The 17,042-nt window shown below is 55.0% G+C and overlaps 1 protein-coding gene across 1 annotated transcript; it reads left to right on the top strand.

Moving 5' to 3' along the window:
- Positions 1-919: 919 nt before the first annotated feature.
- Positions 920-7,736, top strand: LOC132808840 (glutathione S-transferase P-like; the record flags this gene model as incomplete). Its single annotated transcript, XM_060822282.1, has 4 exons — positions 920-1,007; positions 2,623-2,726; positions 6,234-6,341; positions 7,381-7,736. Coding segments are annotated over 4 exons (489 nt in total), but the record flags the coding sequence as incomplete, so codon positions are not given.
- Positions 7,737-17,042: the final 9,306 nt, after the last annotated feature.

Below are 17,042 nucleotides of genomic sequence, written 5' to 3'. Positions count from 1 at the left end.
GTGGGGTGTAGGGGGAGTGGGGTGTAGAGGGAGTGGGGTGTAGGGGGAGTGGGGTGTAGGGGGAGTGGGGCGTAGGGGGAGTGGGGTGTAGGGGGAGTGGGGTGTAGGGGGAGTGGGGCGTAGGGGGAGTGGGGTGTAGGGGGAGTGGGGTGTAGGGGGAGTGGGGTGTAAGGGGAGTGGGGTGTAGGGGGAGTGGGGTGTAGAGGGAGTGGGGCGTAGGGGGAGTGGGGTGTAAGGGGAGTGGGGTGTAGGGGGAGTGGGGTGTAGGGGGAGTGGGGCGTAGGGGGAGTGGGGTGTAAGGGGAGTGGGGTGTAGAGGGAGTGGGGCGTAGGGGGAGTGGGGTGTAAGGGGAGTGGGGTGTAGGGGGAGTGGGGTGTAAGGGGAGTGGGGTGTAGAGGGAGTGGGGTGTAAGGGGAGTGGGGTGTAGAGGGAGTGGGGCGTAGGGGGAGTGGGGTGTAAGGGGAGTGGGGTGTAAGGGGAGTGGGGTGTAGGGGGAGTGGGGTGTAAGGGGAGTGGGGTGTAGGGGGAGTGGGGCGTAGGGGGAGTGGGGTGTAAGGGGAGTGGGGTGTAGAGGGAGTGGGGCGTAGGGGGAGTGGGGTGTAAGGGGAGTGGGGTGTAAGGGGAGTGGGGTGTAGGGGGAGTGGGGTGTAAGGGGAGTGGGGTGTAGAGGGAGTGGGGTGTAGAGGGAGTGGGGTGTAGGGGGAGTGGGGCGTAGGGGGAGTGGGGTGTAGGGGGAGTGGGGTGTAGAGGGAGTGGGGTGTAGGGGGAGTGGGGTGTAGGGGGAGTGGGGTGTAGAGGGAGTGGGGTGTAGAGGGAGTGGGGTGTAGGGGGGGGTTTGAGGGGCTGAATCTGTCAGCCGTGACCTTTAACCCCACGGCGACCCTCCCTGACTGACCTCTGCCCCCTCCATCCCCTCCAGGTCTTTGGCCAACTCCCCAAATTCCAAGATGGCGACTTCGAGCTGTTCCAGTCCAACGCCATTCTCCGGCACCTGGCCCGGCAACACGGTGAGTACCTCACTGCACACACACCGGGCCTACCGCCGGCCGGGCCTAACGCCGGCCGGGCCTACCGCCGGCCGGGCCTACCGCCGACCGGGCCTACCGCCGGCCAGGCCTACCGCTGGCCGTGCCTGGCCTTGACCTCCCGCCCCACGCTGCCCGCCAGTGGCGTGTTCCCCCCCCCACACACACAACTACCTGACTGGCCGCATCCTGAGGCCTACTTGTCTGGCCGGAGTTTGAGGCTTGGCGGCCTGGTTGAAATCCGTGGCGTTCTGAACTGACCTCGGCCTGAGGCCTCCACAACTTGCCAGAGTCTGTAGCCTTCCTGCCTGTCTGGACCCCGAAGTCGACCCGCTGGCAGGAACCGGTGATCCCCCTTTTGCCTGGCCTGACCTTCACACCCCACCCCCTGACTTACCTACCCACTGTCTGCAGCCTGAGGCCTACACTGTTTGCAGCCTGAGGCCTACCCACTGACTGCAGCCTCAGGCCTACACACTGTCTACAGCCTGAGGCCTACACTCTTTGCAGCCTGAGGCCTTCACTGTCTGCAGCCTGAGGTCTACCCACTGACTGCAGCCTCAGGCCTACACACTGTCTACAGCCTGAGGCCTACACTGTTTGCAGCCTGAGGCCTACACTGTCTGCAGCCTGAGGTCTACCCACTGACTGCAGCCTCAGGCCCACACACTGTCTACAGCCTGAGGCCTACACTGTCTACAGCCTGAGGACTACACACTGTCTACAGCCTGAGGCCTACACTGTTTGCAGCCTGAGGTCTACCCACTGACTGCAGCCTGAGGCCTACACTGTCTGCAGCCTGAGGTCTACCCACTTGTTAAAGCCTGCGGCTTTACACTTGGATGAAGCCAGAATGGAGCCTGTTCCCTGTTCCCTAACTGTTTGGAGCATGAGGCCTACCCGACATGGGGGAGGGGGAGGGGGTGTGGAGCATGCTGCTTTCGCCTGTGCTGTTATCGTGAACCCTGCCCACTCACTCAAACCTCCAACTTGCTCAGCTGCTCGAGCCTGAGGCCTACCTGACTTTCCGGGAAGGTGTGGTGGCCCAAAGCTCGGGTTTTAACCACTTGAGTTTCAAAAACTGAGGCCTACCCAACTGGGCTTGAGCTCACAGTCAACCTACCTTGCTGGAGATACAGGCCTGTCCAACTCCATGAAACCTGAGGCCTACCTAGCTGGCTACAGCCTGTGGTTCTTCCTGGTCTACTTTAGCCTGAGGCCTACCTGACTGCCTCAAAAATCCATGGCCAACCCATCAGCTGAGGCCTACTGCTTGGCTGGACTCTGTAACCCTCCCACCAACTGCAGCCTGAGGGTATGCAGACCGGCTGGAACCTGAATTCGACCAAACGGGCCGAAGCCTGAGGCCTACTGGAGCCTCAGGTTGACCAGTCGAGGCCGAATCCTGAGGCCCGTCGGCCCGGCTGAGCCTGAGGCCTCCCTGGTCGACCGATCCCGACGCCGCGGCCTTGCCGCTGGGTCAGGGCCTGAGCTGTGGGCCATCTGTGGCGGTCCCTGATCTGAGCTGGCACACCCCCTGGGGGTGGGCCCTGCAGGGGCAGGGGTGTCAACTAATTTAATCGCTCTCCACTTCAAGGCCTGTACGGGGTGGACAACAAGGAGGCCGCGCTGATCGACATGGCGAACGACGGAGTCGAGGATCTGCGCTTTAAATACGGAACACTCATCTACAAAGACTACGTGAGGCACTCCCGACGGCTGCGTCGACGTTTCCGCCGCGGTTCACTGCAGGCTGTGGGCGAGGCCTGTCAGGAAGGATAGAGCGGCCTTTGGGGGAGGGCGTTGGGGGAGGGGAGGGGCGATGCAGGGGGCCGGCTCCAGAGGGGGGGTCCGAGTTAAAGATGCTCCCCGGCGTCCCTTCCGCAGGCACAGGAGTCTCTGCCTCGGTTCCGAGCGGCTGCCCCACAAAGGCCGGGCCGAAGGGCCTGTGTCCACACGGTGTGAATCTGACAAGCCCCCCCCCCCCCCCCCCCACCTCGGAGTGGCGAGTGTCGCGCTGGAAGGGGGGGGGAGGGGGTCGTTGTGTGTGAGTGGAGTTCACTCCGGCAACAGGAAGGGAAACACACGGACTAAACCAATCCCACAGGCTGTAAAACCAGCAGCTAGGCCTCTGCTGTTCCTGCCAACATCCCCCCCCACCCACCCCGTCTCTCTCTCTCTCCCTCTCTCTCCCTGTCTCACTCTCTCACTCTCTCTGTCTCTCTCTCTCTCTCTCCCCCTGTCTCTCCCTGTCTCTCCCTGTCTCTCTCCCTCTCTCTCTCTCCCCCTCTCCCTGTCTGTCTCTCTCCCTCTCCCTGTCTCTCTCTCTCTCTCTCTCCCTCTCTCCCTGTCTGTCTCTCTCCCTCTCCCTGTCTCTCTCTCCCTCTCCCTGTCTCTCTCTCTCTCTCTCTCCCCCTCTCCCTGTCTGTCTCTCTCCCTCTCCCTGTCTCTCTCTCTCTCTCTCTCCCTCTCTCCCTGTCTCTCTCCCTCTCCCTGTCTCTCTCTCTCTCTCTCTGTCTCTCTCTGTCTGTCTGTCTCTCTCTCTCTCCCTCTGTCTCTCTCTCTCTCTCTCTCTCTCTCTGTCCCCCTCTCTCTCTCTCCCTGTCTCTCCCTCTCTCCCTCTCTCTCTCTCCCCCCCCTTGCTGAATCCGGGACACGGGTGATTAATTCCGTTTCCCCCTCCCCCTGGGCGGCTAGGCCTTTAACGCTGTGGTGACTGGCCGTTTAGATGTTGACTCCACCGTAGATCTCACCCAAGGACACGGGGAAAACATCCCACGTTTTGACCCCTCTCTGAGACAGCCCGAGTGAATTGTGAACAGCAGATTTCCCACCTTAGGGGCCGAGGTTTCTATAAAACATTGAGTTGAATTTATTGTCCCGAGACACAGTGAAAAGTTTTGCCTTGCGAGCGATCCCGGCCGCTCACAGAGTTAAGGAGCATAGCTCAGTAACTAACAGGGAAACAGCGGCTAAAACACACCCACAGGGACAGGCGGATGTGAGTCCGTTCAGTATTCTCACACCAGGAGGGTAGGAACTGCCCTGAAACCGGCTGGTGGCTGTGTCCAGGCCTCTGTCCCTTCTCCCCCGATGGTAGAGGTTGGAGAAAGGCCTTCCCAGGGAGGGATGGATCTGGGAGAACGCTGCCGGCCTGTCCCTGACAGCAGGGCCTGGGAGATGGATTCGATCGATGGGAATTTGGCCGTGCTAAATTGTCCCATTGTGTTCAGGGATGTGTAGGTTAGGGTGGATTAGCCATGCTAAATTGTCCCATAGTGTTCAGGGATGTGTAGGTTAGGGTGGATTGGCCGTGCTAAATTGTCCCATAGTGTTCAGGGATGTGTAGGTTAGGGTGGATTGGCCGTGCTAAATTGTCCCACAGTGTTCAGGGATGTGTAGGTTAGGGTGGATTGGCCGTGCTAAATTGTCCCACAGTGTTCAGGGATGTGTAGGTTAGGGTGGATTGGCCGTGCTAAATTGTCCCATAGTGTTCAGGGATGTGTAGGTTAGGGTGGATTGGCCGTGCCAAATTGTCCCACAGTGTTCAGAGATGTGTAGGTTAGGGTGGATTGGCCGTGCTAAATTGTCCCATAGTGCTCAGGGACGTGTAGGTTAGGGTGGATTGGCCGTGCTAAATTGTCCCATTGTGTTCAGGGATGTGCAGGTTAGGGTGGATTGGCCGTGCTAAATTGTCCCACAGTGTTCAGGGATGTGTAGCTTAGTGTGGATTGGCCGTGCTAAATTGTCCCATAGTGTTCAGGGATGTGCAGGTTAGGGTGGATTGGCCGTGCTAAATTGTCCCATAGTGTTCATGGATGTGTAGGTTAGGGTGGATTGGCCGTGCTAACTTGTCCCACAGTGTTCAGGGATGTGTAGGTTCGGGTGGATTAGTGAGGTGGAAATGTAGGATAATAGTGTCGGGGGAATGGATCTGGGTGGGTTAGTCTTCGGTGGGTCAGCGTGGGCCTGTTAGGCTGAAGGGCTTGTTTCCACACTGGAGGCATTCTATGTCCCCTCTCTGAAGCCCCCCACACCCTTCTGGTCGTGTGGTGGTCAGAAACCCCCACAGTATTGCAACTGACACCTCGAGAAAGTGAGGAGGGCGAATGCTGGAGATCAAGAGTCGCGAGTGTGGTGCTGGAAAAGCACAGCATCCGAGCAACAGGGGAATCGACCTGTGGGGCATGAGCCCTTCATCGGGGGGGGGAACTGAGAGATAAATGGGAGGGGTGTGGGAATCCGGGGGTGCGAGGTTAGCTGGGTAGGTAGGTGGAGGTGGTGGGTGAAGGGTCAGAGAGCAGATGGTTGGGGAGGAAGATGGTCAGTGATGAGGGGCTTTTGCCCGAAACGCCGATTCTCCTGCTCCTCGGATGCTGCCTGACCTGCTGTGCTTTTCCAGCGCCAACATGGTTTCACTCTCACTAAAGTTCCTGCAGCATAACTTGCCTATCCTAACACTCAGAGAGGCAAGCATGCCATAAGCCTTTTTTGACTAGGCCTCATGCTAAGCGCAGGAGGTCAGCTCACCCTGAAGTGTCATGGACGCTGCAGAAGGAGCAGGCCCAGTGAAGGGGTAATACAGAAATAAATACCCCTGGTCCTGACTGCAGGAGGGCCGAGTCAATTGGCCTGTGCGGTCAAGGGGTACCCCGCAGAGAGCGTCCCATTCAGGAGCTGAGGACTCCCAGGATGGGTCTGAACAGCTCAATGGGGTGAGGCCTGAAGGGAGGAGTGAGCAATGAATCCTGGGTCAGACCAAGGCCCGAAGCCTGGGACAGAGGAGGGGGAAGGGGGTAAAGAAGATTGAACAAGGAGGAAGAGAGGGACAACGTGAAGGTGCGCCTTCAGCACTGACCCTCCCACAGTGCGGCCCTCCCTCAGCACTGACCCTCCGACAGTGCGGCCCTCCCTCAGCACTGACCCTCCGACAGTGCGGCCCTCCCTCAGCGCTGACCCTCCGACAGTGCGGCGCTTCCTCAGCACTGACCCTCCCACAGTGCGGCCCTCCCTCAGCATTGACCCTCCCACAGTGCGGCCCTCCCTCAGCACTGACCCTCCGACAGTGCGGCCCTCCCTCAGCACTGACCCTCCGACAGTGCGGCCCTCCCTCAGCACTGACCCTCCGACAGTGCGGCCCTCCCTCAGCTTTGAGCCGCGTAGTTTTGAGGGACTGATGTAACTTTCTTCCTTGTCTGTCTGTCGCAGGAAACTGGTAAAGAAGCTTTTATCAAAAGTCTCCCGACGGAACTGAAATGCTTTGAGAATATTCTGAAGAAAAATAACGGAGGGAAGAACTTCCTCGTGGGGAACAAGGTCTGAATCTCCAAATAACACACTCACCTGAAGCTGGATCTAACCCCGTGCTGTCCCTGTCCCTGGGAGTGTTTGATGGGGGGACAGTGTAGAGGGAGTTTACTCTGTATCTAACCCCGTGCTGTCCCTGTCCTGGGAGTGTTTGATGGGGGACAGTGTAGAGGGAGCTTTACTCTGTATCTAACCCCGTGCTGTCACTGTCCTGGGAGTGTTTGATGGGGGAACAGTGTAGAGGGAGCTTTACTCTGTATCTAACCCCGTGCTGTCCCTGTCCCTGGGAGTGTTTGATGGGGGGACAGTGTAGAGGGAGTTTACTCTGTATCTAACCCCGTGCTGTCCCTGTCCTGGGAGTGTTTGATGGGGGACAGTGTAGAGGGAGCTTTACTCTGTATCTAACCCCGTGCTGTCACTGTCCTGGGAGTGTTTGATGGGGGAACAGTGTAGAGGGAGCTTTACTCTGTATCTAACCCCGTGCTGTCCCTGTCCCTGGGAGTGTTTGATGGGGGGACAGTGTAGAGAGAGTTTACTCTGTATCTAACCCGTGCTGTCCCTGTCCTGGGAGTGTTTGATGGGGGACAGTGTAGAGGGAGCTTTACTCTGTATCTAACCCCGTGCTGTCACTGTCCTGGGAGTGTTTGATGGGGGGACAGTGTAGAGGGAGCTTTACTCTGTATCTAACCCCATGCTGTCCCTGTCTCTGAGAGTGTTTGATGGGGGACAGTGTAGAGGGAGCTTTACTCTGTATCTAACCCCATGCTGTCCCTGTCCCTGAGAGTGTTTGATGGGGGACAGTGTAGAGGGAGCTTTACTCTGTATCTAACCCCGTGCTGTCCCTGTCCTGGGAGTGTTTGATGAGGACAGTGTAGAGGGAGCTTTACTCTGTATCTAACCCCGTGCTGTCCCTGTCCTGGGAGTGTTTGATGAGGACAGTGTAGAGGGAGCTTTACTCTGTATCTAACCCCGTGCTGTCCCTGTCCCTGGGAGTGTTTGATGCTGTGTCTAACTCTCTCTCTCTCTCTCTCTCTCCCTCTCCGTGTAGATCTCCTTTGCTGACTACAACCTGGTCGATGTGCTGTCTAACCTCGAGGTGCTCTCTCCGGGTTGTCTGGAGGGTACTCCCGTACTCAAGGCCTACCATGACCGGGTGATCTCCAGGCCTAAACTCAAGGCTTTCCTGGAATCCGACGCCCACAAGAAGCTTCCCATCAATGGGAACGGGAAGCAGTGAGTCTGGGTGGAGCGATTCTCCCCTGGAGAGTGCTGTGGCCCTTCGGAGTTAGGCTTGGCTCGGCCTACCACGGCCTAGCTGCCTCTCGCCCACTTCCTGCTTCTCAGTTCGCAATGTTGTCATCTCCCTGATTGTTCTGGCAACGGAATAAATTACTGGAAACCTTTCTCCCCTTTCCTGTGTCATTTTTAATATTTTTCTCCCGGCTACCATTATCAATTTCCCTTCCCCACCCCAACCCCTCGCAATGTTCCTCCTCCATCTCTCCTCAGTGTCACTGGGGTCTCGACGTCATAGCAACCTGCTCCATGGTTACTGTTACACCATCTATCTGTGTGTGTGTGTGTGTGTCGGGGGGTGTGTGGGTCTGTGTGAGTGGGTGTGTCTGAGTCTGTGTGTGTGTGTGTGTGTGAGAGTGTAGGGTGTCTGAGTCTGAGTCTGTGTGGGTGTGTGTGTGTGTGTAGGGTGTCTGAGTCTGTGTGTGTGTGTGTGTAGGGTGTCTGAGTCTGTGTGTGTGTGTGTCTGTGTGTGTGTAGGGTGTCTGAGTGTGTGTGTGTGTGTGAGAGTCAGTGTGTGTGAGTGAGTCAGTGTGTGTCTGTATGTGTGAGTCAGTGTGTGTGTGTGTATGTGTGTGTGTGAGTCAGTGTGTGTGTGTGTGTGTGTGTCAGTGTGTGTGTGTGAGTCCGTGTGTGTGTGTGTGAGTCCGTGTGTGTCTGTGAGTGTGTGTGTGTGTGTGTGTGTCAGTGTGTGTGAGTCAGTGTGTCTGTGAGTGTGTGTGAGTCTGTGTGTGTGTGTCTGTGAGTCTGTGTGTGTGTGTGTGTGTGTGTGAGTCAGTGTGTGTGAGTGTGTGTGTGAGTGTGTGTCTGACCATTCTCTCTGACTGGCCCGCTCTGGTGTAGGGGGGCAGGGGCTGAGTTAAGAAGCATTGATCTTCCGGCTGGAGGGGAGCGGGAAAGCGGGGAGAGACACGATCCCACAGCACCAGGGCACGCTGAAACATTCCATCACCTCACCAAAGACTTTCCCCTTTCCAGCCTCTGTGCTCCACAAACTTCCCAGGAGGCACAGGACACTTGGCACAGAGGTGACCAAGTCTCTCTGCGACCAGTTAAGAGCAACTGTGAGGGGACACAGCGTTAAACTGAGGGGTGATAGATACAGGGCAGATGTCAGAGGGGGTTTCTTCACTCAGAGAGTAGGAGGGGCTGAGGATCGCACTGCCCGGAATGGACTCGCCAACTTTAAGGGCACTTAAATGGGCATTGGGTAGGCACAGGACGAGAATGGAATAGTGTAGGTTAGATGGGCTTCATTTTGGATTCACAGACGCATCAGACCTAGGAGTGGAAGTAAGGCCATTCGGCCCAGCGAGCCCACTCCGCCATTCAATCACGGCTAATGGGCATTCAACTCCACTTACCCGCATTCTCCCCGTAGCCCTTAATGCCTCATGACATCAACACTATGTCAATAGTGGCTGGCCAATCCACCCTAACCTACACATCCCTGAACACTGTGGGACAATTTAGCACGGCCAATCCACCCTAACCTGCACATCCCTGAACACTGTGGGACAATTTAGCACGGCCAATCCACCCTAACCTACACATCCCTGAACACTGTGGGACAATTTAGCACGGGCAATCCACCCTAACCTACACATCCCTGAACACTGTGGGACAATTTAGCACGGCCAATCCACCCTAACCTACACATCCCTGAACACTGTGGGACAATTTAGCACGGCCAATCCACCCGAACCTACACATCCCTGAACACTTTGGGACAATTTAGCACGGCCAATCCACCCAAACCTACACATCCCTGAACACTGTGGGACAATTTAGCGCGGTCAATCCACCCAAACCTACACATCCCTGAACACTATGGGACAATTTAGCACGGCCAATCCACCCTAACCTACACATCCCTGAACACTATGGGACAATTTAGCACGGCCAATCCACCCTAACCTACACATCCCTGAACACTATGGGACAATTTAGCACGGCCAATCCACCCTAACCTACACATCCCTGAACACTATGGGACAGTTTAGCACGGCCAATCCCCCCTAACCTACACACCCCTGAACACTATGGGACAGTTTAGCACGGCCAATCCCCCCTAACCTACACACCCCTGAACACTGTGGGACAATTTAGCACGGCCAATCCACACTAACCTATACATCCCTGAACACTGTGGGACAATTTAGCACGGCCAATCCACTCTAACCTACACATCCCTGAACACTGTGGGACAATTTAGCACGGCCAATCCACCCTAACCTACACATCCCTGAACACTGTGGGACAATTTAGCACGGCCAATCCACCCTAACCTACACATCCCTGAACACTGTGGGACAATTTAGCACGGCCAATCCACCCTAACCTACACATCCCTGAAAACTATGGGACAATTTAGCACGGCCAATCCACCCTAACCTGCACATCCCTGAACACTGTGGGACGATTTAGCACGGCCAATCCACCCTAACCTACACATCCCTGAACACTATGGGACAATTTAGCACGGCCAATCCACCCTAACCTACATATCCCTGAACACTGTGGGACAATTTAGCACGTCCAATCCACCCTAACCTGCACATCCCTGAACACTGTGGGACGATTTAGCACGGCCAATCCACCCTAACCTACACATCCCTGAACGCTATGGGACAATTTAGCACGGCCAATCCACCCTAACCTGCACATCCCTGAACACTGTGGGACGATTTAGCACGGCCAATCCACCCTAACCTACACATCCCTGAACACTATGGGACAATTTAGCACGGCCAATCCACCCTAACCTACATATCCCTGAACACTGTGGGACAATTTAGCACGTCCAATCCACCCTAACCTGCACATCCCTGAACACTGTGGGACGATTTAGCACGGCCAATCCACCCTAACCTACACATCCCTGAACGCTATGGGACAATTTAGCACGGCCAATCCACCCTAACCTACACATCCCTGAACGCTATGGGACAATTTAGCACGTCCAATCCACCCTAACCTACACATCCCTGAACACTGTGGGACAATTTAGCACGACCAATCCACCCTGACCTACACATCCCTGAACGCTATGGGACAATTTAGCACGGCCAATCCACCCTAACCTACACATCCCTGAACGCTATGGGACAATTTAGCACGGCCAATCCACCCTAACCTACACATCCCTGAACACTATGGGACAATTTAGCACGGCCAATCCCCCCTAACCTACACATCCCTGAACACTATGGGACAATTTAGCACGGCCAATCCACCCTAACCTACACATCCCTGAACGCTATGGGACAATTTAGCACGGCCAATCCACCCTGACCTACACATCCCTGAACACTGTGGGACAATTTAGCACGGCCAATCCACCCTAACCTACACATCCCTGAACGCTATGGGACAATTTAGCACGGCCAATCCACCCTAACCTACACATCCCTGAACGCTATGGGACAATTTAGCACGGCCAATCCACCCTAACCTGCACATCCCTGAACACTATGGGACAATTTAGCACGGCCAATCCACCCTAACCTACATATCCCTGAACACTGTGGGACAATTTAGCACGTCCAATCCACCCTAACCTGCACATCCCTGAACACTGTGGGACGATTTAGCACGGCCAATCCACCCTAACCTACACATCCCTGAACGCTATGGGACAATTTAGCACGGCCAATCCACCCTAACCTACACATCCCTGAACGCTATGGGACAATTTAGCACGTCCAATCCACCCTAACCTACACATCCCTGAACACTGTGGGACAATTTAGCACGACCAATCCACCCTGACCTACACATCCCTGAACGCTATGGGACAATTTAGCACGGCCAATCCACCCTAACCTACACATCCCTGAACGCTATGGGACAATTTAGCACGGCCAATCCACCCTAACCTACACATCCCTGAACACTATGGGACAATTTAGCACGGCCAATCCACCCTAACCTACACATCCCTGAACACTATGGGACAATTTAGCACGGCCAGTCCACCCTAACCTACACATCCCTGAACGCTATGGGACAATTTAGCACGGCCAATCCACCCTAACCTACACATCCCTGAACACTGTGGGACAATTTAGCACGGCCAATCCACCCTAACCTACACATCCCTGAACACGATGGGACAATTTAGCACGGCCAATCCACCCTAACCTGCACATCCTGAACACTATGGGACAATTTAGCACGGCCATTCCCCCCTAACCTACACATGCATGAACACTGTGGGACAATTTATCACGGCCAATCCACCCTAACCTACACATCCCTGAACACTGTGGGACAATTTAGCACGGCCAATCCACCCTAACCTACACATCCCTGAACACTATGGGACAATTTAGCACGGCCAATCCACCCAAACCTACACATCCCTGAACACTGTGGGACAATTTAGCACGGCCAATCCACCCTAACCTACACATCCCTGAACACTGTGGGACAATTTAGCACGGCCAATCCACCCTAACCTGCACATCCCTGAACACTGTGGGACAACTTAGCACGGCCAATCCACCCTAACCTGCACATCCCTGAACACTGTGGGACAATTTATCACGGCCAATCCACCCTAACCTACACATCCCTGAACACTGTGGGACAATTTAGCACGGCCAATCCACCCTAACCTACACATCCCTGAACACTATGGGACAATTTAGCACGGCCAATCCACCCTAACCTACACATCCCTGAACACTATGGGACAATTTAGCACGGCCAATCCACCCTAACCTGCACATCCCTGAACACTGTGGGACGATTTAGCACGGCCAATCCACCCTAACCTACACATCCCTGAACACTATGGGACAATTTAGCACGGCCAATCCACCCTAACCTACATATCCCTGAACGCTATGGGACAATTTAGCACGTCCAATCCACCCTAACCTACACATCCCTGAACACTGTGGGACAATTTAGCACGACCAATCCACCCTGACCTACACATCCCTGAACGCTATGGGACAATTTAGCACGGCCAATCCACCCTAACCTACACATCCCTGAACGCTATGGGACAATTTAGCACGGCCAATCCACCCTAACCTACACATCCCTGAACGCTATGGGACAATTTAGCACGGCCAATCCACCCTGACCTACACATCCCTGAACACTGTGGGACAATTTAGCACGGCCAATCCACCCTAACCTACACATCCCTGAACGCTATGGGACAATTTAGCACGGCCAATCCACCCTAACCTACACATCCCTGAACGCTATGGGACAATTTAGCACGGCCAATCCACCCTAACCTACACATCCCTGAACACTATGGGACAATTTAGCACGGCCAATCCACCCTAACCTACATATCCCTGAACACTGTGGGACAATTTAGCACGTCCAATCCACCCTAACCTGCACATCCCTGAACACTGTGGGACGATTTAGCACGGCCAATCCACCCTAACCTACACATCCCTGAACGCTATGGGACAATTTAGCACGGCCAATCCACCCTAACCTACACATCCCTGAACGCTATGGGACAATTTAGCACGTCCAATCCACCCTAACCTACACATCCCTGAACACTGTGGGACAATTTAGCACGACCAATCCACCCTGACCTACACATCCCTGAACGCTATGGGACAATTTAGCACGGCCAATCCACCCTAACCTACACATCCCTGAACGCTATGGGACAATTTAGCACGGCCAATCCACCCTAACCTACACATCCCTGAACACTATGGGACAATTTAGCACGGCCAATCCCCCCTAACCTACACATCCCTGAACACTATGGGACAATTTAGCACGGCCAATCCACCCTAACCTACACATCCCTGAACGCTATGGGACAATTTAGCACGGCCAATCCACCCTAACCTACACATCCCTGAACACTGTGGGACAATTTAGCACGGCCAATCCACCCTAACCTACACATCCCTGAACGCTATGGGACAATTTAGCACGGCCAATCCACCCTAACCTGCACATCCCTGAACACTATGGGACAATTTAGCACGGCCAATCCACCCTAACCTACACACCTTTGGACTGTGGGAGGAATCCGGAGCACCCGGAGGAAACTCACGCAGACACGGGGAGAATGTGCAAAGTCTACACGGACAGTCTCCCCCGAGGCTGGGATCGAACCCGGGTCCCTGGCGCCGTGAGGCAGCAACGCTAACCCCTGAGCCACCCTAATTCGGAGACACCCCTGTATCTGCGACATGACGATCCGGGAGTCTGTTCCTCGGATGCAGAAACACTCCTGTCTCACTGCCCGAACCCTCCCAGCCCAACCCGCGAGTCGCTGCCATCCTGCTGTTCTCCGTCCTCTCCTGTGGGTGCGATGAGGTTGACTCCCTCTGCCAGCCTGGCCCTGTGGAGGGACACTCCGAGAGGGAGGAGGGCGCGGTGCCAGTCTCTCGCACGGTCACCCGGGGAGGTCGGAGGGACCCGGTCACTCTCCGCGTTGTGCACGCCGCAGAATTCCATGAGTTCGAGCCGAGCTGAGCTGCCGTGACTTCCAGTTCCGGTCTCCCCCCCGATCCGATGGGGGGAGGCATGGAGGAGAAAGGTTCCATCGCTCAGCCTGGGTCGGCAGGGACGTCCCTGGTGTAGTCATTATGTCGATCGAGAATTTGAAAAAACTGTGCCAAATAACTTCGGTCGTGGTCAACTACGAAAAGCACGTCGTCAATGCAGAAAATGGACCAAATTAACACCAACACCAGGGGGAGCTTTACTCTGTATCTAACCCCGTGCTGTCCCTGTCCCTGGGAGTGTTTGATGGGGGAGTGTGTGTTTGTCTCTGTCAGTGTCTCTGAACCCTCCCAGATGACCTGTAGGCGCTGTCTCAGAGTATCTCAGCTGGGATTGCGTGTGAAGAACAGACTGGATGTTGTCTCTCTCTCGGGTAATATTTATTTTGAAAGCACAGGGCGGGGGTGGAATAACAGCAGATAAACATCGATATTATCCAGCGTGCAGAGAGAGTTAAACTTGACAAATTAACACCTCCATCTGTCCAGAGACAGTGCTCAGAGGGTTAATGTCGTCCGACTGGAGAGGGAGGGAGGGGAGCGACAGAGGGAGGGAGAGACAGACAGACAGACAGAGTGAGAAAGGGAGATTGGAGAGAGAGAGAGAGAGGAGAGAGGGACAGTGAAGAGAGGAAGCGTAGATATGAGAGGGAGATTGAAGAGATGGGAAGAGAGAGAGAGAGAAGGGGATTGTAGAGGGGGAGATGGAGAGAGAGAGAGAGAGAGAGGGAAATTGGAGAGGGGGAGATTGGAGGGAAACACAGGCAGTCAGAGAAGAAAGAGAGAGGGAGAGATGGACATAGGAGTGAGGAAGATGGAGAGAGGGATATTGGAGAGAGAGAGAGAGGGAGAGAGGGATATTGGAGAGAGAGAGAGAGGGAGAGAGGGATATTGGAGAGAGAGAGAGAGGGAGAGGGGGATATTGGAGAGAGAGAGAGAGGGAGAGGGGGATATTGGAGTGAGAGAGAGAGGGAGAGAGGGATATTGGAGAGAGAGAGAGAGGGAGAGAGGGATATTGGAGAGAGAGAGAGAGAGGGAGAGGGGGATATTGGAGTGAGAGAGAGAGGGAGAGGGGGATATTGGAGAGAGAGAGAGAGGGAGAGAGGGATATTGGAGAGAGAGAGAGAGGGAGAGAGGGATATTGGAGTGAGAGAGAGAGAGGGAGAGGGGGATATTGGAGTGAGAGAGAGAGGGAGAGGGAGATATTGGAGAGAGAGAGAGAGGGAGAGAGGGATATTGGAGAGAGAGAGAGAGGGAGAGAGGGATATTGGAGAGAGAGAGAGAGGGAGAGAGGGATATTGGAGAGAGAGAGAGAGAGGGAGAGGGGGATATTGGAGAGAGAGAGAGAGGGAGAGGGATATTGGAGAGAGAGAGAGAGAGGGAGAGGGGGATATTGGAGAGAGAGAGAGAGGGAGAGGGGGATATTGGAGAGAGAGAGAGAGAGAGAGAGGGATATTGGAGAGAGAGAGAGAGGGAGAGGGGGATATTGGAGAGAGAGAGAGAGGGAGAGAGGGATATTGGAGAGAGAGAGAGAGGGAGAGAGGGATATTGGAGAGAGAGAGAGGGAGAGAGGGATATTGGAGTGAGAGAGAGAGGGAGAGGGGGATATTGGAGAGAGAGAGAGAGGGAGAGAGGGATATTGGAGAGAGAGAGAGAGGGAGAGAGGGATATTGGAGAGAGAGAGAGAGGGAGAGGGGGATATTGGAGAGAGAGAGAGAGGGAGAGAGGGATATTGGAGTGAGAGAGAGAGAGGGAGGGGGGATATTGGAGTGAGAGAGAGAGGGAGAGGGGGATATTGGAGAGAGAGAGAGAGGGAGAGAGGGATATTGGAGAGAGAGAGAGGGAGAGAGGGATATTGGAGTGAGAGAGAGAGGGAGAGGGGGATATTGGAGAGAGAGAGAGAGGGAGAGAGGGATATTGGAGAGAGAGAGAGAGGGAGAGAGGGATATTGGAGAGAGAGAGAGAGAGAGAGAGGGGGATATTGGAGAGAGAGAGAGAGGGAGAGAGGGATATTGGAGAGAGAGAGAGAGGGAGAGAGGGATATTGGAGAGAGAGAGAGGGAGAGGGGGATATTGGAGAGAGAGAGAGAGGGAGAGGGGGATATTGGAGAGAGAGAGAGAGGGAGAGAGGGATATTGGAGAGAGAGAGAGAGAGAGAGAGGGATATTGGAGAGAGAGAGAGAGGGAGAGGGGGATATTGGAGAGAGAGAGAGAGGGAGAGAGGGATATTGGAGAGAGAGAGAGAGGGAGAGGGGGATATTGGAGAGAGAGAGAGAGGGAGAGAGGGATATTGGAGAGAGAGAGAGAGGGAGAGAGGGATATTGGAGTGAGAGAGAGAGGGAGAGGGGGATATTGGAGAGAGAGAGAGAGGGAGAGAGGGATATTGGAGAGAGAGAGAGAGAGAGGGATATTGGAGAGAGAGAGAGAGGGAGAGGGGGATATTGGAGAGAGAGAGAGAGGGAGAGAGGGATATTGGAGAGAGAGAGAGAGGGAGAGGGGGATATTGGAGAGAGAGAGAGAGGGAGAGAGGGATATTGGAGAGAGAGAGAGAGGGAGAGAGGGATATTGGAGAGAGAGAGAGAGGGAGAGAGGGATATTGGAGAGAGAGAGAGAGAGGGAGAGAGGGATATTGGAGTGAGAGAGAGAGGGATATTGGAGAGAGAGAGAGAGGGAGAGAGGGATATTGGAGAGAGAGAGAGAGAGAGAGGGATATTGGAGAGAGAGAGAGAGGGAGAGGGGGATATTGGAGAGAGAGAGAGAGAGAGAGGGATATTGGAGAGAGAGAGAGAGGGAGAGGGGGATATTGGAGAGAGAGAGAGAGGGAGAGAGGGATATTGGAGAGAGAGAGAGAGGGAGAGGGGGATATTGGAGAGAGAGAGAGAGGGAGAGAGAGAGAGAGAGGGAGAGAGGGAGTG

This window comes from Hemiscyllium ocellatum (assembly GCF_020745735.1).
Source record: "Hemiscyllium ocellatum isolate sHemOce1 chromosome 40 unlocalized genomic scaffold, sHemOce1.pat.X.cur. SUPER_40_unloc_4, whole genome shotgun sequence".
NCBI lineage: Eukaryota > Metazoa > Chordata > Chondrichthyes > Orectolobiformes > Hemiscylliidae > Hemiscyllium > Hemiscyllium ocellatum.
This window is presented reverse-complemented; position numbering and strand designations above follow the sequence as displayed.